We start from the raw sequence: 23,155 nt of genomic DNA, 5'->3' as shown, positions 1-23,155 counted from the left end.
ACTAGTGACATCACAGAGGATGCCAGAACTCTCTAGGAGACAATAGAATGTCCAAGAAGGGACAGCTGATGTCATGGGGAGCAGACTTTGCCTCCTGCTAATGTTCTCCCTGTACTGAGCATAAGCAGAGGTGCCCTTTCCAGGAGCCTTTCCTGGGGCAGAGCCACTGAGCATCTCTTGCTTCCAAAGCCAAATTTTCCTCAAGGCTTGATTATAAAAAACCTTAGTAATTCCTATGCATCTAAATGAATGTTTCCTTTCAAATCTTTCCCAAAAAATGTCTCATCAAATTGTCCTCCTTCACCAATGTTAGCCATTAAAACTTCCTGAGATTTCACACCAGCTTGAATATGCAGTCAAAAGTTCTCCTGTCTCATTCTGTACAGGTGCTTTATATCACATCAAGAAATAGTCTGCATGGTGGGTTACAACACGGGCGTGTGTTAGGGGAACACTCATGAAGTCATGTGCTTAGCAATCGACAATTGCCAGAATATTCCTTAGGAGAAAGAGTTGAAGTCTTTATGGTGCTAGGAAAAGTGTGGAGACCAGTTGGCAGAGGAAAGTACAATATTGGGACCACGAGTAAAGGGAACCCTTGCTGCTTGTGGGGTTCTCTTCTCTTTACCAATGTTGCCAAAGGAGCATGCTCACAGGCCTGAGTAAGATACATCATGTGCTTCTATCAGAAAAATAAAATAGTCAAGAGATATAGGGGATGCACATAAACGGCTAAATGGTGCTTATCCATTAAGTGGATAGAGCAAGGTCCCAGCACCTGTACACTGGGAAATGGCCACCCCACCAAACACAAAACCATCTATCATAGTAAATAATGAATACTTTATAGAATGCACACATTAACACTGATAGATCACTTCCGTAGTTCAAATTTTGGGGGCAAATTCATATAGCAACTTATATAGCAAAAAATAAGAAAGAAAGAGAAGAGAAAAAGTCAAAACAAAAAGCTCAAGCTTCTCTCTCATATGAAGATTGCAGGAAGTGTTATATGGTAGTCAGTTCTGATTAGGCCATTTTAGATAGAACAGTGCATAGTGACCCTTAATGTGATGGGCCCTATATAAAGATTTTTGCAATATTGGAATTTTAACAAACCTCATCCAGAACATACAGAAGAGGCAAGGATGTGATCACCATGTCCTTGCTCTCTATCAGGGTATTTTTCTGCGTCCTTGATTGTCAGGCATCTAACAGCAACAATCTGAAATAGCTGATAGACATGGGAAAACGTGGCTAAAACTATAGTTGTGGGTTACACACCTCAACTGTCAAAGGCTAATGCTGTCCTCACAGTCCTTGGAGGCCACTCTTGTAAGCCTATGTATTGGAAAGTGGAAAGAGGTTCATCTGAGCTCAGAGTGAACCTGGCCAGCCAGGGAGAGGGCAACATGTGATACTTGAGATCCTGTCTAAAACCAGCACTGAAACCCACACTTCATTCAAAGCATCATCTACTAATTCTCGATTATCTACCATTCTCTCCCTACCAGCCGTTCAGTTTGGAATGGTAGAAAAAAAACTGGAACTGATCTTTCTATTCTAAGGACCTTGATCTCTCTTTCCTTAGGTCCACATTAAGAGTGCATACAAATGGATACCACCATCTGAACATCTTAGTATTTTCTACTCTGTATATGTAGCATAATACTGTGCCTATGACAATCAAGCGTCCTTGAGTGTTGTTGCCCCATCAAGAAGTGTGAAGAACTGAGGCCAATCCTCAGGGATCCTTTCGAGGGATTAGAAGAATGCCATCAGAGATACTCCACTTCTTTGTCCTTAGATTAAATCAAGTTGACACAATGTGAACCTGGTGGGCTATTTAACCATGCAGCTTTCTCCCAACCCCACCTTTCTGAGTTCAGTCCATGGCAGAATTCATTCCCCACCACCATAGATATTTCTTTGTATATTTCCACAAGAGCCAGGTTTCTTTCTCTTTTCTTAAATAGAATTAGTTGTAGTCAATCAACTGCTGCCCTATGGGAGAAATGATTAGTATCTATTGTATCTTACCGCACTGTATTTGTGTATACAAGTACGCTATTGGAAATCCAGCATTACTGAGGGATTGGAAACCAGCACTGTGGCCTTACCTTTCTGTGCCTAGTCCTGGCTCACAGGCAGCAGGGGGCAGACCTTGAGTTCCTCTTCAGGGACAGAGTGATGTTGAAAGGGCACTGAGCAGGCAGAGAAACACAGCTGAGGCAGTTCCTTTCAGTTATCAAACACATCATCTCCTTCCCATCTTAAGGGCTACTGCTGAGGTCTTGCCCCCGTACCTACCTTAATAGCAGCAAATTTGTTACACAGCAGCCAGCTCTTTCCTATTGTTCTGTAATATGCCTCCACATCATGGATGCCAAGAAACAAAATAAGGAAAACAAAAAAATCTGACATTGAACTGTGTGGTGCTGGTCACATACCCTGTTATGTTCTGTATGTTATGAGGTTTGTTAATTTTAACAAGTTCCCCAACTATGAGTTTCACGTAGGACCCATTAGAATCCAGGAAAATAAGAACAATTATGTGTAAAATGGCCTGAGTCAGGGCCATAGATAGCAGCATTTCCAGCACTTGTGCGTGAGCCCATGTGGATCTTGCAATGAGCTGGGCCATAGCAATGTCCAGTACACAGTTGTGAGCTGTTGCTCTGGTTGAACTGTATTGGTGTGTGCATTCAATGAACTACACCTATTTAAATGAATTCAGTGTTGGTGTGGTTTGAATCCAGACCCCTTGACACCAAATCTTCCCTTCAGCAGCTTTTAGGAGAAGAAGCTAAGGTCAGGAGTGGTGACATATTGCCATAATTTATGTGACAAGAGGGATGGTGAATGGTCCCTTGTGATAAGAATCAAGGTTTCTTCTGTGGTACTTAGGTCTATACTGGCCGTGTGCAACAGCTTCAAGAACCCATTTCTGATTTCCCTTGGGATTCCCTTGATGATGCACTCAGACAGGATTGGAAACAACCAAAATAGTAGTCAGACTTGATTTAAAAAGTGTAGGGAACACTGCAAACTCATGTTTCAGGATATTTGATTACATTGTAAGCCCCATGATTTTGTTATTTACTTGAAAGAAAATATATGTCTGGTGGTGGAGGTCAGCACTAACACAGACATTTACCTCTAGAGCTTGTTGGTTTTTATTGATAGAGAAACTGCATAGAATTGCTATAGGGACCTGTGTCTTAGGTCTGTTTCCCTAGTATATCCTCTACATCTCTCATGATGGTGATCCCCTTTCTGGCTAAATGTATGTCTGTACACTGGGGAATTGAGTTTAGTGACGTGCAAATATTATTTAAACGTATATGTCAAATGTTCTCATTTTGTTAATTTTTGTGGTTTTTATTGGCTTCTTTTGATTGACTGTCATAGTTTTATTAAGATATTTCCTGTTTCCTCTGGTATTTTATCCTTCCCTTCAAACTAAAGTAATCCTTTTAGGATCCTCTACAGAGCTGTCTTACTGGTTATACACATTGTGTTAAATTTATGTATACTATGCCCTAATCAGCACAGTAGCTGGGCAGCTGCCTGCCCTCCATGGTATCAGATACTTTCCAAACAATACCGCTCAACTCTTACTGACTGTGTAGCATCTTGGCTGCTCTTTGTTCCCCTTGGACACCCCTCAGGACCAGGCTCTCCTCTCCCTTAACCATGGCTGTTGTACTCTTCCTCTCTCCTCTCCATCACACATTTTCTTCCTTTATTCTCTGGCAGCTTCTTCCTCCTTCTTCCCTCCTCATGATCCTCTCTAGTAAAGCCCTCAAAGCTCCCCTCCCCCATCTCTCTGCTGTGCAGCTGTTGGCTGTTGGCTTCTTTATAATCACAGTTAACTGGGAGCAGGGTCAGCTTCTTTGGGGTTAACCAGTCTTGAGTTCCACAAATTACCATTAAATACAAGCAGAATTAGACCAATATACTTCAGGGATTTCTTTAGTTTTGTTTTGGTGTCAGTTTTCTTTTACCTTTTCACTTTCTATTTTATTTTCGGTTATTTTTTTTATTAATTGGTTATTTTATTTATTTATATTTCAAATGTTTTCCCGCTCTCCAGACTCCCCTCATCAAATCTTACATCCCATTTCTGCTCAGCTTTGCCTATATGACAGTGTTCCCCCACCCACACATACCCATTCCCACCTCACACCTCTAGGATCTCCTTTTGGTGGGGCAACAGGCCTCAGGGTAGTCAATGGCCTCCTACCACATGGATGCCACGTAAGTCACTCCTCTTCTACACAGTTACCTAGAACCATAGACCCATCCTTGTATACACTTTGGCTGGTAGTTTTGTCCCTAGGAGCTGGGGGATTGGTGACAGAGGGTCTGGTTAGATATTAAAGACCAATGGTTGCTGCTTTCTCCTCTTTTTCTGGTTGTAGGTGAAATTATGTTTGTGTGCTTCTCTCTCTTTTTTTAAAAATTATTGTGAGGTGATTAATTTCTTGGTTTTTTTTTCCTTGGGTATAGTTTAGCTCATTGTCTTGGAGTTTTCCTCCTATTGTCCTCGGTTATGCTTTCTTAAAGAAAAAATATTGTTTAAATTTGTATTTGTCATAAAATGTCTTGGTTTCTCCATTCGTGGTGATTGCGAATTATGCTGGGAATAAGAACCTGGGTCTGCATTACATCTGTCCAGGATTTTTGGCTTTTTGAGTCTCCGTTGAGCAGTCTGGTGTAATTCAGATAGGTCTGAATTCATTTGTTACTGGATATTTATACCTTACCCCGTATAATATTCTTTCTTTTATCTGTGCATTTAGTGTTTTAATTATTATGTGAATGGAGGAAATTTTTCTGGTTAAATTAATTTGCGTTCTGTAGGCTTGCTGTACCTTTATGGCCTTTTATTTCTTTACCTTATGGAAGTTTTCTGCTATGATTTGTTGAAGATGTTTACTGGACCTATGAACTGGAAATCTCAATTCTCTTCTATGTCTCTTATCCTTATGTTTGGACTTTTAATTGTGTCCTGAAATCCATGGATGTTTGAATTCAATAAAGCATAGATATTTATCTGAGATGGGTGTTTTGTGCTTTGTTGGTGACCTCCTTGACCCCAACTCTTCCATTTAGTAGCATGTTGGATAATGAGACATGGTCAGGAATGGTGACTTCTTGCCATAAAGTATATGAAAATAGGGAGGTGACTTTATGTGTGTCAAGTATCAGTAGTCTCCTGGGTGGTTTTGGTCCCCGGTTGACTGTATGCAACAGTTTCAAAAGCCCAGGAATGATGTTCCTTGGGATTCCCATGGTGATGAACACAGACATGACAGAAAAAGACCAGAATACACAGGATAGTACTTGACTTATGTAATAGAGAGAACATTACTAAGTTATGTTACAAAATATTTGATCACACTGTGATCTCCCTGAATGTATTATTTAATGAAAAACTATTGTGTGGTATAGCATCGCCAGGGCACAGACATTTAATGCAAGAGCTCTTTGTTTACTGTGAACATGGACTTTATTACTGTTCAGCTCACCTACCTCACACCTTTACTGCAAAGCTAAAGGGCACTTAGGTCTAGAGCAGATCAAGGCACAACTTGATAGGAAATTAAGATAACTAGGGCAATGGAAAGTCTTTGAGTTGAAGGATTTTTAAGAAAGCGTGCAGAGGGAGCTACAATGCTCTTCTTCTGGGGGAACAGTGAATTAGGAAGGACAGTTGGGAGCTTCACTTAAATACAGCATCTGACTCCTGAGACTTCATTGGTAAAATTGATGTCTGGAAATTTTGTGTTGTAAAACAACACATTGGCTCTGCAGCTTTTGGCAATGCCCATGGACAGAGAGATCACAGCAGCTGGGGACAATCTGAAAGGAAATCAGGTTTTCTTAAGTCACCTGAGAAGTCCTCAAGGAGACAGGAAAGAATGGGTAGCACCATAAGAGAAGGCTTTAGGATCTCGTACTGTGCTACTCAAGATGCCTTGAAAATAGAAGCAGAAAATGTAAAACTAAATGACTTCCAGGAATTAGCTCATTTCTGTTTATGATTATTTCATATTGGCACTTTATACTTGATTTTTTTTAATTTAAAACAAGATGCTTTGGTTTTAATTCAAGGCTCTCTTGGAATCACAAAACCCTTACAACCCCTGTATGTCACCTGACATCTAACACTATGGGGCTCGAGATTCTACTTTTAAATGCATCACCATCGAGAGCTTCCATTTAACCAGCAGGTGTCCATGCCAGGCAGACACTGAGCAGGTTGTATGTTCTGTTAATCTCCACAACAACCCAATTCAGCAGAAACACGTCCATTTTACAGGTGAAGAAACCACAGCTCAAAGCAAATGAGTATCAGGGTCCCCTCAGTCTCACTGTCTGTCACTCAGACCCACATCCTTCTCTGTAAAGGGAAGCCATGGGCCTGATGTGGCTGTGCAAGCTGACTCTGCTGAGATGATCAATGCTATTCTTGACCCTGGGAGAATTTAAGACAAGGTGACCCACAGACTCCTGGGGTAGTTTCTGCGTCTGGGTCCTAAGGTAGGACACAGTATCCCTTGCCATGGGTCTCTACTCACATGAGGAGTCTGCTCCCATGTGTCAGCTTCTATGGCAGTGGCTCAAATCACTCCTAATGATGTAACCCTTTAATACAGCTCTTCATGCTGTGGTGACCCCCACCACAAAAATTATTCCATTGCTACTTCATAACTAATATTGCTACTCTTATAAGTTATAATATCTGATATAAATTTGTGAGTGGTTGCACCCCACAGGTTGAGAAACATTGCTTTATATATATATATATATATATATATATATATATATATATATATATATATATGTATATATATATTTGGAGAAGCCTTCATCTGAGGAGGACCTGATGCAGGTGTGAGAGCAGAGACACCCTGACGTAGTGACAAGTTTAGGAGGCCCAAGGCTGCTTGGCTTAATGGCAACAGAGATTCCTGGCTGAAGGCACAATCTGAAATCACTGTCCCCAGGACATTTCTTACCTCAGTTTTCCCCCATTACACGGTGTGTCTGCTTGGACATGTCTGTCCAGGAATCCAGTCCCCGTCGTCTCTGATACAGACAGAATGCTAAAGGTGAGAATGCTTTCCCTCTGTTCGCCCCAGTCACTTCTATAGAAGTGAGTTCAAATCCCCTGTGGGTAAATGTGTGTCTCACATAGTGTGTGAGACTTGAAATTCATCCATTTGAGTTGACAAAAACCAACTCTCACTTCAGATTTATAGCTGACCAACACTTAGTTTCAGGAGAATGAAGAAGCTGGCCAGGCCTGCAGAGTCAGATCCCCTCCCTGCCTGGGACAATCCCACCCACTGCAGACTTCAGCTTCACCCAGCAGCTGTTATCAGAAAATCTGACCTTAAGGTTCTGAAGTCCACATATGCACAAACCCTAACGTTGTTAGATGGCGGATATGGGGTTTTTCTCCCATTTAAAATCATTCAGGCCTCTTCTCTCCCCTGAGATGCACTCTGTTCTCTCAGGTCTGTTGGTCCTGGAAGGACCTCGGTTCAACTGAAGGCCTGGGAGGGAGGGGGAGGACCGTTTGTTGTAGAATGATCATGGATCAAGAATGTAGCCCCACTGTGACTGGGCAACTAAGCTCCAGAAAATCTTTCCCAGTCACAGACCTGGGTCATGTGGGAGCCTACACTGTTTCATAAGAAGAGCTGGTTGCTTTCTCCTGGAAGAAGCACTTGGGGGTTGATTGTCACTTCTGAACCTTCTGTTCTAAGTCACTTCTCAGAAGGGGCACTTTGCTCTGACTTCTCCATGGGACCTACACAGCACTGGGAGTGGAGGATCCTATGGAGTTGCAGCTCTGAGCTGGGAGGGGTAGCTCTCACACTATCTTGAAGAAGCCTGTTTTCACAGCTGATCTGGACCTGAGGAACAGGTGCTTTTAAAGAAGCATGTGAAAGCATCTCCTGCAGGAGAGCTCACTATACAGGGAAAGTCACACAGGATAGGGAAAAGTGGCTTCCCAACTTCCCCAGGGCACTCAAACCAGGGAGGATTGTTGAATTTGTTGGTTGTCTATTGTTATATCCCCCATTTATTTCTAATTTTGTCAGTTTAGGTATTGTCTCTCTGGTGTATAATTTGTTTGAGGAAGAGGTTGTCTCTCTGATGGACCTTCTCAACAAAAAAAAAAAAAAAAAAAAAAAAAAAAAAAAAAAAAGGAACCAAAAAAAAAAAAAAAGCAAGCAAGCAAACAAACAAACAAAAAACCAACACACAGCTCGTGGTTCCCTTGACTCTTTGTATTTTTCTCTTTGTTTGTAATTATTGATTTGATTTGAGCCTTGAATTAACTTCCTGCTGTCAAATCCTATCAGACACTCTATAAGATGAGGCTTTGCCTCACCTTGTAAAAGTAGCATGTAATAAATGAAGCTTTTGCTGCTCTCTCCAGTGGGGATGACATCACAATCTCACTGCAAACCATGCACAGCCCTGTTTAGGCTTTATTAAAGTAGCCACCATTTCAGTGCTCCCTGCAAGGTGCCATGGGGCAGTAGTAACATGAGTCTGCATGCACCTCGACAGTTTCTACTATGGACCCTTCCCTATACATACACACACACACACACACACACACACACACACACACACACACACACTTTACTGACATGGTGCACATTCTTTGCACACCAAAAATAAAGTGAGCAATAATGAAAACAGATCAATAATGGAATCAATGGAGGGAGCTGTGGGGAAGCTGGGGCTTAGAGTTACTTAAAGGCCCTATGCAGGCTCTCCTTTTGTTGGGGGAGAAATTTCAAGTGCAATGTCGTTCTTTATTTTTTTTTTCTCTAAAGCACAGAGGGCTAGGGTAGATCAGAGGGCTTTGAGAATGTTCGGCAAGTACAGTCACACTGAATTAAATCCTAGGGCTGGAACCCTATTAATCTTCTACAAAGTTACAGAGCAGCCTGGATGAAGACTCTCAGCTGAAAATGTGGACATCTCAAGACAGGCACTGGACAATGGCTGACAGACTTGACTGAAGACTGGAAATGTTTTGCTATCTCATAGGAAAAGAAGGCCCCTCATACCACATTGTACTCTAAGGACAGTTTATTCAGGTTAGGCATGACATGAACTATTGTCTAAGGTCACAGATGTCAGCACAAAGTATCCAAGGTGTTGTATGCCAATGGTAGCATCAACAGAACAAAGCACACAGTGTCATGAAGACATAAATCATGAGTATGTGTAGCAAGACCCAGGCCTCTTCCAGGTTCTTAGATAGTAACTGAGAACCTCAAATACGGTAGTGATGTGATAGTGTGGGGTGAATCTAGTTACAACTAGCTTCTATATTGACACAGATGATTCTTTTTGTGTCATGTTCAGCTTATAATGAATGACTGGACCTAAGCATGAGAATAACCAAATACTACATTGCTTCTCTAGCTGCTGAGCTTTTAAAGCCCTGGGGTGACAGCAAGTTTTTGTGGACATTCTGGATTGCTCCTTCTGTACTTTAACTCTGTGAGTCACCTCCACTCTCAGTAAGTTAGTTCAATTCCATAAATTGGAAATCAGTCACCTGGAAAAAATATATTCTCAATATGATCCCAGTTTGGCCATGGAAAAAGGGTAGCTTGAACTGCCCAACCTAGGTTCTGGGCCTGCACAGGCCTGCTCTCCAAAAGAAACCTGTGTTCACAGCTATAGGAAGCATTCACTATGTATGCTCTTGAGGTTTCTCCCTAAACTGCTTAGATTAAGATACGTTTCTTGCTATCAATAGAACACAATATGCCAAGCTGGCTTACAGGATCTAGTTTCTATTCTGTATTTTATCAGATGTGCATAATACATATGGTCATCATTGATAACAGGTGAAAGATCTGCTCTAATATGAAAACTAAGTGGTGCTGGAGGATGATCCTGACCCACAATGAGCAGTGGGAACACCAGAGCTCTGTAGGGATGCCTGGCAAGCTAACACATTGAGCATGTACGGCTCAGTAAGTTCCCTGTGAATACACATCTCCTGAGATCTCTCTATTTAATCATAGGTGATCTTGTCCACCTAATACAGCACCTCCTGTGGAATAACAAAAGCCACCTGCAGGAGCTGTGGTGATGACTCACAGGGTAGAGCATCTGCTGCTCTCTCAGAAGAACCACAAGGACCCTAACATTTGGGTAAAGCATGTCAGTGATTACATCATAAAGTGTGTGTCCGAGAAACAGCCACATTATCCACACAAAAGACACTGTCACACTGGGTACACCTTGGTGACTTTGAATTCACTTATTAGCCCAGACTCTATGGAACATGCAGAGATCCATCTGTAGCTGTCAGTTCTAGGTCCACAGGAAGGGACAGAACCCTTGAGTAAGAAAGATGGTCTTAAGAGTCAAGAGATAGAATTCAATTTTTATTCATAACAAATACATTTTTACAACAAAACAGGATTAAAATGAATAAAAATATTTAAAAATATTTTAAAGTAAAAATAGTAACAAGAACATATAAATATGAAACAACAAAAAGAAAACTTCAATTAAAATCATAACAAAAATATTTCTAAAAGCATATTCTTAACGAACATTTAGAAGCACAGACGTATTGCTGTTTCTCCTCTAGCACACATAATGAAAGGCGGTCCCCCAAGTTGTCTCTCAAGTGCTGTTTTCTGAAGAAGAAAGTGAGTAAGACCTCAATCAGTCAGGCTGGCTTAGTGTTATATAAATTTAGGGTCTCTAAGAAATGACAAATTAACGCAGAGGATGAATACTCATCCAAAAAATGTTACCATTCAGGATGTTGGTCATCAGGGACTCCTGAGAAAGCAACTTACTCTTCAGGAAGCTCTCTTACTGGTGTGTGTCCAATTCCAGCTCGCTTGCACTTTCTGAGACCTGGGAGAGGAAGGCAGTTTTTCAGACACTGATTTGGTGTTGAAAAGCAAGCCAGCTGTCAGAATGCTGCCTTCTACCACCTCAGTTCTATTGGACGGTCGACATGGACCTTTTAACTGATATCATTGTTGCCTACTCTGCAGGCAGGGCAAAATCTCCAGCAAGCCTCACAGTAATGTGGGCTGCCAATAGGGGACCCAGACTTATACCAGTGCAAACCAAGAACAGGGCAATGGCAAGAGACCTCATCGGGTTGCAGGAAGAAAGGAGATGTCCATATGTCGCCAAGGATAAAGCCAATGACAAGTACTAATTTGACATTTGCACTTGGTTCTTATCACAAAGGTGCTTCCTACACAAGAGGTCACATGACCACAGAGTGTCAATTGTTCAAGAACCAAGAAATTGTTCAAAACTCTACATAGGATACAATCTATCACATGGATATGCAATAATGAGATATGTTATTCATCTGTCACCATTTCTAGACTGCAGCTTCAAAAACAGCAGCAAAATATGCTTGCACAATAATTCAGTTTCTGAAAAGTGGTTAACTTCCTAGAATACTTGTGCATAGGCAGAGCAATGAACAATTCCATTACATGAGGTGGTTGGCTGGTTGTGAGTGTAAATTAGAAAGGTGGTAAGAGAAGCAAAGATGTATCAAATTGGCAAATTTTATCAGATATTGTTAAGCTAACACATCTGCTCGTCCCTACCTGATAATGCTGGTTCTGGCCGTTGATGGTCTTTATCTTTCTTGTTGAAGTCAACCAAATATTTCTGGTTCAGTGCACAATCAAGATGTACCTCCTTGTTCTCCTGCTTCAGTGGGACCAACTTCTTCCTACATGTGTTCTCCATCAGGAGCTGGCGGAGCAGGTTTCTGGAAATACAGTCTGCATAGTAAGATCATGCTGGCCCTTTCTCCCATTCCTACTCCCAAGTCCCACTAACTATACCAGGTCCCAGATACCCATGAAGACTTAATAAAATGCATCTTGATACATATAAGGCTGCTGCACAAACCATAAAGAGTTAATTCGGGGAAGAATAAATTGTTTGCTTGGCCTGACACCAATTAGTGTCCACACCTCTGAGAAAGAACATGGATCTACAACTATCCATGAAAGCACAATGCATGGAGCCAACATCAATTAGTAGTGGGCCAACACCTTCAAAGGAGGTCAGTAGAACCAAGAGAAGGTCATGCTAACCATGTGGTCTACCCACTGAGTTTTGTAAAACCTGGTGTGACACCATAGGTCCAGGGCAGCCTAATAACCTTCTGCTGACTTCAATCAGTACTGTTCTCTCTAGAGTCTTCTGAAGATGCCTAGACAATCCTGGGATGAGGAACAGTCTTTTATGGAACTGAAAACTGAGTCCTAATGACCCTGGAACACTGATGGGTAAATAGCACAAGAGATAGAACCAGAGCTGAAGACCGTCCAATACAGAACAAAGAAAGTCAGAAATGGCCATTCCACAAGTGATAGCCTTTCTGACCAGGACTTACCTAGAGAAGGTAATCTCCTTCTTCAGCTTATGGTTGTTCTCATGGACCTCAGTGTTCTCCATCTCTAAGTTGTGCAGAATTGACATGACCGCCTCCTCCATTCTCTCCAGGTCTTCATAATATGGATTTGGCCTGAAGTGTGGCCTGGCCCCAAATGATAGAATACAGTGAACATCGGCATTTAGGAATATATGAACTCAGGGTGGGTCCTATATTACCCCAGGCTGCTGCCTGGATCTTCCAGCACTCAGTCCCCTGCCTAGCAAGTACAGAGACTCACCATAAACTCACTGCAATTACAATCTTGCAAAGCCACCAGCTGTCAAGGGCTTTGCAAATGCACACTGGGAACTCACTCTCCCTGAATTTGTCCCTGAATTCTTCATTCAGACCACAAGTTCTGCTTTTAAATAAATGGAAGCAGATGAGTCCATTTTCCATCTTGCTCCTCAGGAAGGGTCAGGTTCTGAATCTCCACTATATGGGAGGTGAGGTTTAGCACAGGGTGGTTAGGGAGGCACAGCTTTCTAGAACCCAAAACCTTAACAGGATAAGAAAAAGGTGACCTTGCAGACCCAGGAATGAAACAAGAGCATTTGGAGCGATTCATACCTGTTCTTCATAGATCTCTCTGTCAGAAACCTCAGGCGATCTCTCAGGTCATTTCTCTCCTCGGTAATGAGCTGCAGCTCTTTAATCAGCCTCTCCTTTTCCTTCATGGCCTGATTCTTGCTTAGGTCAGTGCCAGGGGATGATGTTTCTCTCCCAGCGTCTGTAGGTAGAAGAACACAAGTTAACCTGCATGGGGAGAATGCATAGAGTGTTCATAGACCTCAGTGAGGCCTAAACAGGAGAACAAGCCAGGAACCCAGTGTCACTGCTAGGCGATTGGTCTATGCTTAAGAGGCCTCCTCAGGAGATCTCAGTTCTCCCACTACTCTATAGACACCAAGAGATGTAAGCAGCCAGGTGTTCCCTATTCCGGACATCACGTGCTTACATGTACCATGGTGATGGCTTCTCCAGGATTATTGTCAGCTGAACAGGGTACAGCTTGGTTTCAGGACCCTCACCCCTGTGGCTTCAGAACTTAGATGATAAATTCACCATCCACAAAACTTGAGTGATTGGAGACACTCAGATGTCCTACCCTGATACTCTAAGGCAACAACTTTGGATTTAAAATGCATTTCCAAGGGAGGATATGTTCAATAGACTTATCAGTGTCCCTATGTGAAATACCAAATGCCCTAGAAGTGCGAATAGGTTACAGGCTGAATCTTGGTCTACACGTTCCACATAGTTTTGGTATTGTAGAAAAATGTTTGTAACATACAACCTCTAATGTATAAAGCAAACGATGACCCTGCCAGTTAGAAGAAATCAGAGAAGGTCTAAGAACATAAGGTTATTGCCTGGAGCACAATCTCTCCCTGTTACTACTGTCAGATACCCACTGTATTTAAAGAAGCAATGATAGTGAAATACATTGCTGCCCTGTCTAAACTCAGAAAAGGTGGACCCTCCATGACCACTGATGGTGTTATTATATCAATGTAACAGAGCAAATGAACTGAAAAGTAAAGACCAGAAGTTCACAGTATGAAAGCATTGGCCTTACCATATCCTCCCAGTGGGGATGGGGAAACTAAAGTTCTGAAATCCTTGACTTTAAGGAATTGTGATATTCGTGGAAATTCAATTCCTTTTCAGATGCTCCCGTTGCTGTGGCCCATTGCTAGAAAGGTCAGCTTAAACCTGCAGCCCCCCTGGCAGGAAGCTCAAAATACACTGCCCAGAACTTACTCCACATTCCCCAGAAGTGCTGTCTTTCTCCATCATTACTTTGAGACGAAAGGCCAGACTCCTTCACTCTAGTCTCTCCAGAATCGACGTTCCCCCTCCCAAAAAGCTTGCGAAGACGGGAAAACATGTCTTAGCTTGTAACCGCCAGACTCAGACTGAGAGAAACTAGGGCACTGGTTGTCACTACAACACTAGTGACATCACAGAGGATGCCAGAACTCTCTAGGAGACAATAGAATGTCCAAGAAGGGACAGCTGATGTCATGGGGAGCAGACTTTGCCTCCTGCTAATGTTCTCCCTGTACTGAGCATAAGCAGAGGTGCCCTTTCCAGGAGCCTTTCCTGGGGCAGAGCCACTGAGCATCTCTTGCTTCCAAAGCCAAATTTTCCTCAAGGCTTGATTATAAAAAACCTTAGTAATTCCTATGCATCTAAATGAATGTTTCCTTTCAAATCTTTCCCAAAAAATGTCTCATCAAATTGTCCTCCTTCACCAATGTTAGCCATTAAAACTTCCTGAGATTTCACACCAGCTTGAATATGCAGTCAAAAGTTCTCCTGTCTCATTCTGTACAGGTGCTTTATATCACATCAAGAAATAGTCTGCATGGTGGGTTACAACACGGGCGTGTGTTAGGGGAACACTCATGAAGTCATGTGCTTAGCAATCGACAATTGCCAGAATATTCCTTAGGAGAAAGAGTTGAAGTCTTTATGATGCTAGGAAAAGTGTGGAGACCAGTTGGCAGAGGAAAGTACAATATTGGGACCACGAGTAAAGGGAACCCTTGCTGCTTGTGGGGTTCTCTTCTCTTTACCAATGTTGCCAAAGGAGCATGCTCACAGGCCTGAGTAAGATACATCATGTGCTTTTATCAGAAAAATAAAATAGTCAAGAGATATAGGGGATGCACATAAACGGCTAAATGGTGCTTATCCTTTAAGTGGATAGAGCAAGGTCCCAGCACCTGTACACTGGGAAATGGCCACCCCACCAAACACAAAACCATCTATCATAGTAAATAATGAATACTTTATAGAATGCACACATTAACACTGATAGATCACTTCCGTAGTTCAAATTTTGGGGGCAAATTCATATAGCAACTTATATAGCAAAAAATAAGAAAGAAAGAGAAGAGAAAAAGTCAAAACAAAAAGCTCAAGCTTCTCTCTCATATGAAGATTGCAGGAAGTGTTATATGGTAGTCAGTTCTGATTAGGCCATTTTAGATAGAACAGTGCATAGTGACCCTTAATGTGATGGGCCCTATATAAAGATTTTTGCAATATTGGAATTTTAACAAACCTCATCCAGAACATACAGAAGAGGCAAGGATGTGATCACCATGTCCTTGCTCTCTATCAGGGTATTTTTCTGCGTCCTTGATTGTCAGGCATCTAACAGCAACAATCTGAAATAGCTGATAGACATGGGAAAACGTGGCTAAAACTATAGTTGTGGGTTACACACCTCAACTGTCAAAGGCTAATGCTGTCCTCACAGTCCTTGGAGGCCACTCTTGTAAGCCTATGTATTGGAAAGTGGAAAGAGGTTCATCTGAGCTCAGAGTGAACCTGGCCAGCCAGGGAGAGGGCAACATGTGATACTTGAGATCCTGTCTAAAACCAGCACAGAAACCCACACTTCATTCAAAGCATCATCTACTAATTCTCGATTATCTACCATTCTCTCCCTACCAGCCGTTCAGTTTGGAATGGTAGAAAAAAAACTGGAACTGATCTTTCTATTCTAAGGACCTTGATCTCTCTTTCCTTAGGTCCACATTAAGAGTGCATACAAATGGATACCACCATCTGAACATCTTAGTATTTTCTACTCTGTATATGTAGCATAATACTGTGCCTATGACAATCAAGCGTCCTTGAGTGTTGTTGCCCCATCAAGAAGTGTGAAGAACTGAGGCCAATCCTCAGGGATCCTTTCGAGGGATTAGAAGAATGCCATCAGAGATACTCCACTTCTTTGTCCTTAGATTAAATCAAGTTGACACAATGTGAACCTGGTGGGCTATTTAACCATGCAGCTTTCTCCCAACCCCACCTTTCTGAGTTCAGTCCATGGCAGAATTCATTCCCCACCACCATAGATATTTCTTTGTATATTTCCACAAGAGCCAGGTTTCTTTCTCTTTTCTTAAATAGAATTAGTTGTAGTCAATCAACTGCTGCCCTATGGGAGAAATGATTAGTATCTATTGTATCTTACCGCACTGTATTTGTGTATACAAGTACGCTATTGGAAATCCAGCATTACTGAGGGATTGGAAACCAGCACTGTGGCCTTACCTTTCTGTGCCTAGTCCTGGCTCACAGGCAGCAGGGGGCAGACCTTGAGTTCCTCTTCAGGGACAGAGTGATGTTGAAAGGGCACTGAGCAGGTAGAGAAACACAGCTGAGGCAGTTCCTTTCAGTTATCAAACACATCATCTCCTTCCCATCTTAAGGGCTACTGCTGAGGTCTTGCCCCCGTACCTACCTTAATAGCAGCAAATTTGTTACACAGCAGCCAGCTCTTTCCTATTGTTCTGTAATATGCCTCCACATCATGGATGCCAAGAAACAAACTAAGGAAAACAAAAAAATCTGACATTGAACTGTGTGGTGCTGGTCACATACCCTGTTATGTTCTGTATGTTATGAGGTTTGTTAATTTTAACAAGTTCCCCAACTATGAGTTTCACGTAGGACCCATTAGAATCCAGGAAAATAAGAACAATTATGTGTAAAATGGCCTGAGTCAGGGCCATAGATAGCAGCATTTCCAGCACTTGTGCGTGAGCCCATGTGGATCTTGCAATGAGCTGGGCCTAGCAATGTCCAGTACACAGTTGTGAGCTGTTGCTCTGGTTGAACTGTATTGGTGTGTGCATTCAATGAACTACACCTATTTAAATGAATTCAGTGTTGGTGTGGTTTGAATCCAGACCCCTTGACACCAAATCTTCCCTTCAGCAGCTTTTAGGAGAAGAAGCTAAGGTCAGGAGTGGTGACATCTTGCCATAATTTATGTGACAAGAGGGATGGTGAATGGTCCCTTGTGATAAGAATCAAGGTTTCTTCTGTGGTACTTAGGTCTATATTGGCCCTGTGCAACAGCTTCAAGAACCCATTTCTGATTTCCCTTGGGATTCCCTTGATGATGCACTCAGACAGGATTGGAAACAACCAAAATAGTAGTCAGACTTGATTTAAAAAGTGTAGGGAACACTGCAAACTCATGTTTCAGGATATTAGATTACATTGTAAGCCCCATGATTTTGTTATTTACTTGAAAGAAAATATATGTCTGGTGGTGGAGGTCAGCACTAACACAGACATTTACCTCTAGAGCTTGTTGGTTTTTATTGATAGAGAAACTGCATAGAATTGCTATAGGGACCTGTGTCTTAGGTCTGTTTCCCTAGTATATCCTCTACATCTCTCATGATGGTGATCCTCTTTCTGGCTAAATGTATGTCTGTTCACTGGGGAATTGAGTTTAGTGACGTGCAAATATTATTTAAACGTATATGTCAAATGTTCTCATTTTGTTAATTTTTGTGGTTTTTATTGGCTTCTTTTGATTGACTGTCATAGTTTTATTAAGATATTTCCTGTTTCCTCTGGTATTTTATCCTTCCCTTCAAACTAAAGTAATCCTTTTAGGATCCTCTACAGAGCTGTCTTACTGGTTATACACATTGTGTTAAATTTATGTATACTATGCCCTAATCAGCACAGTAGCTGGGCAGCTGCCTGCCCTCCATGGTATCAGATACTTTCCAAACAATACCGCTCAACTCTTACTGACTGTGTAGCATCTTGGCTGCTCTTTGTTCCCCTTGGACACCCCTCAGGACCAGGCTCTCCTCTCCCTTAACCATGGCTGTTGTACTCTTCCTCTCTCCTCTCCATCACACATTTTCTTCCTTTATTCTCTGGCAGCTTCTTCCTCCTTCTTCCCTCCTCATGATCCTCTCTAGTAAAGCCCTCAAAGCTCCCCTCCCCCATCTCTCTGCTGTGCAGCTGTTGGCTGTTGGCTTCTTTATAATCACAGTTAACTGGGAGCAGGGTCAGCTTCTTTGGGGTTAACCAGTCTTGAGTTCCACAAATTACCATTAAATACAAGCAGAATTAGACCAATATACTTCAGGGATTTCTTTAGTTTTGTTTTGGTGTCAGTTTTCTTTTACCTTTTCACTTTCTATTTTATTTTCGGTTATTTTTTTTATTAATTGGTTATTTTATTTATTTATATTTCAAATGTTTTCCCGCTCTCCAGACTCCCCTCATCAAATCTTACATCCCATTTCTGCTCAGCTTTGCCTATATGACAGTGTTCCCCCACCCACACATACCCATTCCCACCTCACACCTCTAGGATCTCCTTTTGGTGGGGCAACAGGCCTCAGGGTAGTCAATGGCCTCCTACCACATGGATGCCACGTAAGTCACTCCTCTTCTACACAGTTACCTAGAACCATAGACCCATCCTTGTATACACTTTGGCTGGTAGTTTTGTCCCTAGGAGCTGGGGGATTGGTGACAGAGGGTCTGGTTAGATATTAAAGACCAATGGTTGCTGCTTTCTCCTCTTTTTCTGGTTGTAGGTGAAATTATGTTTGTGTGCTTCTCTCTCTTTTTTTAAAAATTATTGTGAGGTGATTAATTTCTTGGTTTTTTTTTCCTTGGGTATAGTTTAGCTCATTGTCTTGGAATTTTCCTCCTATTGTCCTCGGTTATGCTTTCTTAAAGAAAAAATATTGTTTAAATTTGTATTTGTCATAAAATGTCTTGGTTTCTCCATTCGTGGTGATTGCGAATTATGCTGGGAATAAGAACCTGGGTCTGCATTACATCTGTCCAGGATTTTTGGCTTTTTGAGTCTCCGTTGAGCAGTCTGGTGTAATTCAGATAGGTCTGAATTCATTTGTTACTGGATATTTATACCTTACCCCGTATAATATTCTTTCTTTTATCTGTGCATTTAGTGTTTTAATTATTATGTGAATGGAGGAAATTTTTCTGGTTAAATTAATTTGCGTTCTGTAGGCTTGCTGTACCTTTATGGCCTTTTATTTCTTTACCTTATGGAAGTTTTCTGCTATGATTTGTTGAAGATGTTTACTGGACCTATGAACTGGAAATCTCAATTCTCTTCTATGTCTCTTATCCTTATGTTTGGACTTTTAATTGTGTCCTGAAATCCATGGATGTTTGAATTCAATAAAGCATAGATATTTATCTGAGATGGGTGTTTTGTGCTTTGTTGGTGACCTCCTTGACCCCAACTCTTCCATTTAGTAGCATGTTGGATAATGAGACATGGTCAGCAATGGTGACTTCTTGCCATAAAGTATATGAAAATAGGGAGGTGACTTTATGTGTGTCAAGTATCAGTAGTCTCCTGGGTGGTTTTGGTCCCCGGTTGACTGTATGCAACAGTTTCAAAAGCCCAGGAATGATGTTCCTTGGGATTCCCATGGTGATGAACACAGACATGACAGAAAAAGACCAGAATACACAGGATAGTACTTGACTTATGTAATAGAGAGAACATTACTAAGTTATGTTACAAAATATTTGATCACACTGTGATCTCCCTGAATGTATTATTTAATGAAAAAATATTGTGTGGTATAGCATCGCCAGGGCACAGACATTTAATGCAAGAGCTCTTTGTTTACTGTGAACATGGACTTTATTACTGTTCAGCTCACCTACCTCACACCTTTACTGCAAAGCTAAAGGGCACTTAGGTCTAGAGCAGATCAAGGCACAACTTGATAGGAAATTAAGATAACTAGGGCAATGGAAAGTCTTTGAGTTGAAGGATTTTTAAGAAAGCGTGCAGAGGGAGCTACAATGCCCTTCTTCTGGGGCAACAGTGAATTAGGAAGGACAGTTGGGAGCTTCACTTAAATACAGCATCTGACTCCTGAGACTTCATTGGTAAAATTGATGTCTGGAAATTTTGTGTTGTAAAACAATGCATTGGCTCTGCAGCTTTTGGCAATGCCCATGGACAGAGAGATCACAGCAGCTGGGGACAATCTGAAAGGAAATCAGGTTTTCTTAAGTCACCTGAGAATTCCTCAAGGAGACAGGAAAGAATGGGTAGCACCATAAGAGAAGGCTTTAGGATCTCGTACAGTGCTACTCTAGATGCCTTGAAAATAGAAGCAGAAAATGTAAAACTAAATGACTTCCAGGAATTAGCTCATTTCTGTTTATGATTATTTCATATTGGCACTTTATACTTGATTTTTTTTAATTTAAAACAAGATGCTTTGGTTTTAATTCAAGGCCCTCTTGGAATCACAAAACCCTTACAACCCCTGTATGTCACCTGACATCTAACCCTATGGGGCTCGAGATTCTACTTTTAAATGCATCACCATCGAGAGCTTCCATTTAACCAGCAGGGTCCATGCCAGGCAGACACTGAGCAGGTTGTATGTTCTGTTAATCTCCACAACAACCCAATTCAGCAGAAACACGTCCAGTTTACAGGTGAAGAAACCACAGCTCAAAGCAAATGAGTATCAGGGTCCCATCAGTCTCACTGACTGTCACACAGACCCACATCCTTCTCTGTAAAGGGAAGCCATGGGCCTGATGTGGCTGTGCAAGCTGACTCTGCTGAGATGATCAATGCTATTCTTGACCCTGGAAGAATTTAAGACAAGGTGACCCACAGACTCCTGGGGTAGTTTCTGCGTCTGGGTCCTAAGGTAGGACACAGTATCCCTTGCCATGGGTCTCTACTCACATGAGGAGTCTGCTCCCATGTGTCAGCTTCTATGGCAGTGGTTCAAATCACTCCTACTGATGCAACCCTTTAATACAGCTCTTCATGCTGTGGTGACCCCCACCACAAAAATTATTCCATTGCTACTTCATAACTAATATTGCTACTCTTATAAGTTATAATATCTGATATAAATTTGTGAGTGGTTGCACCCCACAGGTTGAGAAACATTGCTTTATATATATATATATATATATATATATATATATATATATGTATATATATATTTGGAGAAGCCTTCATCTGAGGAGGACCTGATGCAGGTGTGAGAGCAGAGACACCCTGACGTAGTGACAAGTTTAGGAGGCCCAAGGCTGCTTGGCTTAATGGCAACAGAGATTCCTGGCTGAAGGCACAATCTGAAATCACTGTCCCCAGGACATTTCTTACCTCAGTTTTCCCCCATTACACGGTGTGTCTGCTTGGACATGTCTGTCCAGGAAGCCAGTCCCCGTCGTCTCTGATACAGACAGAATGCTAAAGGTGAGAATGCTTTCCCTCTGTTCGCCCCAGTCACTTCTATAGAAGTGAGTTCAAATCCCCTGTGGGTAAATGTGTGTCTCACATAGTGTGTGAGACTTGAAATTCATCCATTTGAGTTGACAAAAACCAACTCTCACTTCAGATTTATAGCTGACCAACACTTAGTTTCAGGAGAATGAAGAAGCTGGCCAGGCCTGCAGAGTCAGATCCCCTCCCTGCCTGGGACAATCCCACCCACTGCAGACTTCAGCTTCACCCAGCAGCTGTTATCAGAAAATCTGACCTTAAGGTTCTGAAGTCCACATATGCACAAACCCTAACGTTGTTAGATGGCGGATATGGGGTTTTTCTCCCATTTAAAATCATTCAGGCCTCTTCTCTCCCCTGAGATGCACTCTGTTCTCTCAGGTCTGTTGGTCCTGGAAGGACCTCGGTTCAACTGAAGGCCTGGGAGGGAGGGGGAGGACCTTTTGTTGTAGGAATGAGCATGGATCAAGAATGTAGCCCCACTGTGACTGGGCAACTAAGCTCCAGAAAATCTTTCCCAGTCACAGACCTGGGTCATGTGGGAGCCTACACTGTTTCATAAGAAGAGCTGGTTGCTTTCTCCTGGAAGAAGCACTTGGGGGTTGACTGTCACTTCTGAACCTTCTGTTCTAAGTCACTTCTCAGAAGGGGCACTTTGCTCTGACTTCTCCATGGGACCTACACAGCACTGGGAGTGGAGGATCCTATGGAGTTGCAGCTCTGAGCTGGGAGGGGGAGCTCTCACACTATCTTGAAGAAGCCTGTTTTCACAGCTGATCTGGACCTGAGGAACAGGTGCTTTTAAAGAAGCATGTGAAAGCATCTCCTGCAGGAGAGCTCACTATGCAGGGAAAGTCACACAGGATAGGGAAAAGTGGCTTCCCAACTTCCCCAGGGCACTCAAACCAGGGAGGATTGTTGAATTTGTTGGTTGTCTATTGTTATATCCCCCATTTATTTCTAATTTTGTCAGTTTAGGTATTGTCTCTCTGGTGTATAATTTGTTTGAGGAAGAGGTTGTCTCTCTGATGGACCTTCTCAACAAAAAAAAAAAAAAAAAAAAAAAAAAAAAAAAGGAACCAAAAAAAAAAAAAAAAAAAAGCAAGCAAGCAAACAAACAAACAAACAAAAAACCAACACACAGCTTGTGGTTCCCTTGACTCTTTGTATTTTTCTCTTTGTTTGTAATTATTGATTTGATTTGAGCCTTGAATTAACTTCCTGCTGTCAAATCCTACCAGACACTCTATAAGATGAGGCTTTGCCTCACCTTGTAAAAGTAGCATGTAATAAATGAAGCTTTTGCTGCTCTCTCCAGTGGGGATGACATCACAATCTCACTGCAAACCATGCACAGCCCTGTTTAGGCTTTATTAAAGTAGCCACCATTTCAGTGCTCCCTGCAAGGTGCCATGGGGCAGTAGTAACATGAGTCTGCATGCACCTCGACAGTTTCTACTATGGACCCTTCCCTATACATACACACACACACACACACACACACACACACACACACACACACACACTTTACTGACATGGTGCACATTCTTTGCACACCAAAAATAAAGTGAGCAATAATG

At 42.0% G+C, this 23,155-nt stretch overlaps 1 protein-coding gene across 2 annotated transcripts; it reads right to left on the bottom strand.

Annotated features, from left to right (window-relative positions):
* Nucleotides 1–10,422: 10,422 nt before the first annotated feature.
* On the bottom strand, nt 10,423–14,441 carry LOC147997276 (disks large homolog 5-like). 2 transcript variants are annotated; one of them, XM_087601595.1, is made up of 6 exons: nt 14,252–14,441; nt 13,058–13,217; nt 12,446–12,589; nt 11,646–11,812; nt 10,866–10,926; nt 10,423–10,700 (listed from the first exon to the last, which is right to left on the bottom strand). In XM_087601595.1, exons 1-6 carry the CDS (start codon nt 14,376–14,378, stop codon nt 10,592–10,594), a joined length of 768 nt encoding a protein of 255 aa, XP_087457721.1. In that variant the 5' UTR covers nt 14,379–14,441; the 3' UTR covers nt 10,423–10,591. The 2 variants fall into 2 exon arrangements, with proteins under 2 accessions (XP_087457721.1, XP_087457722.1); XM_087601596.1 differs by having other exon boundaries at nt 10,432–10,700; nt 10,821–10,926; nt 14,252–14,408.
* Between the last annotated feature and the right edge of the window lie 8,714 nt (nt 14,442–23,155).

The sequence above is a fragment of the Rattus norvegicus genome, unplaced genomic scaffold (genome assembly GCF_021556685.1).
Source record: "Rattus norvegicus strain SHRSP/BbbUtx unplaced genomic scaffold, alternate assembly SHRSP_T2T unassigned-0000198, whole genome shotgun sequence".
NCBI classification, from domain to species: Eukaryota; Metazoa; Chordata; class Mammalia; order Rodentia; family Muridae; genus Rattus; species Rattus norvegicus.
Note: the sequence above shows the minus strand (reverse complement) of the source record. Positions and strands in the feature narration are given on the sequence as shown.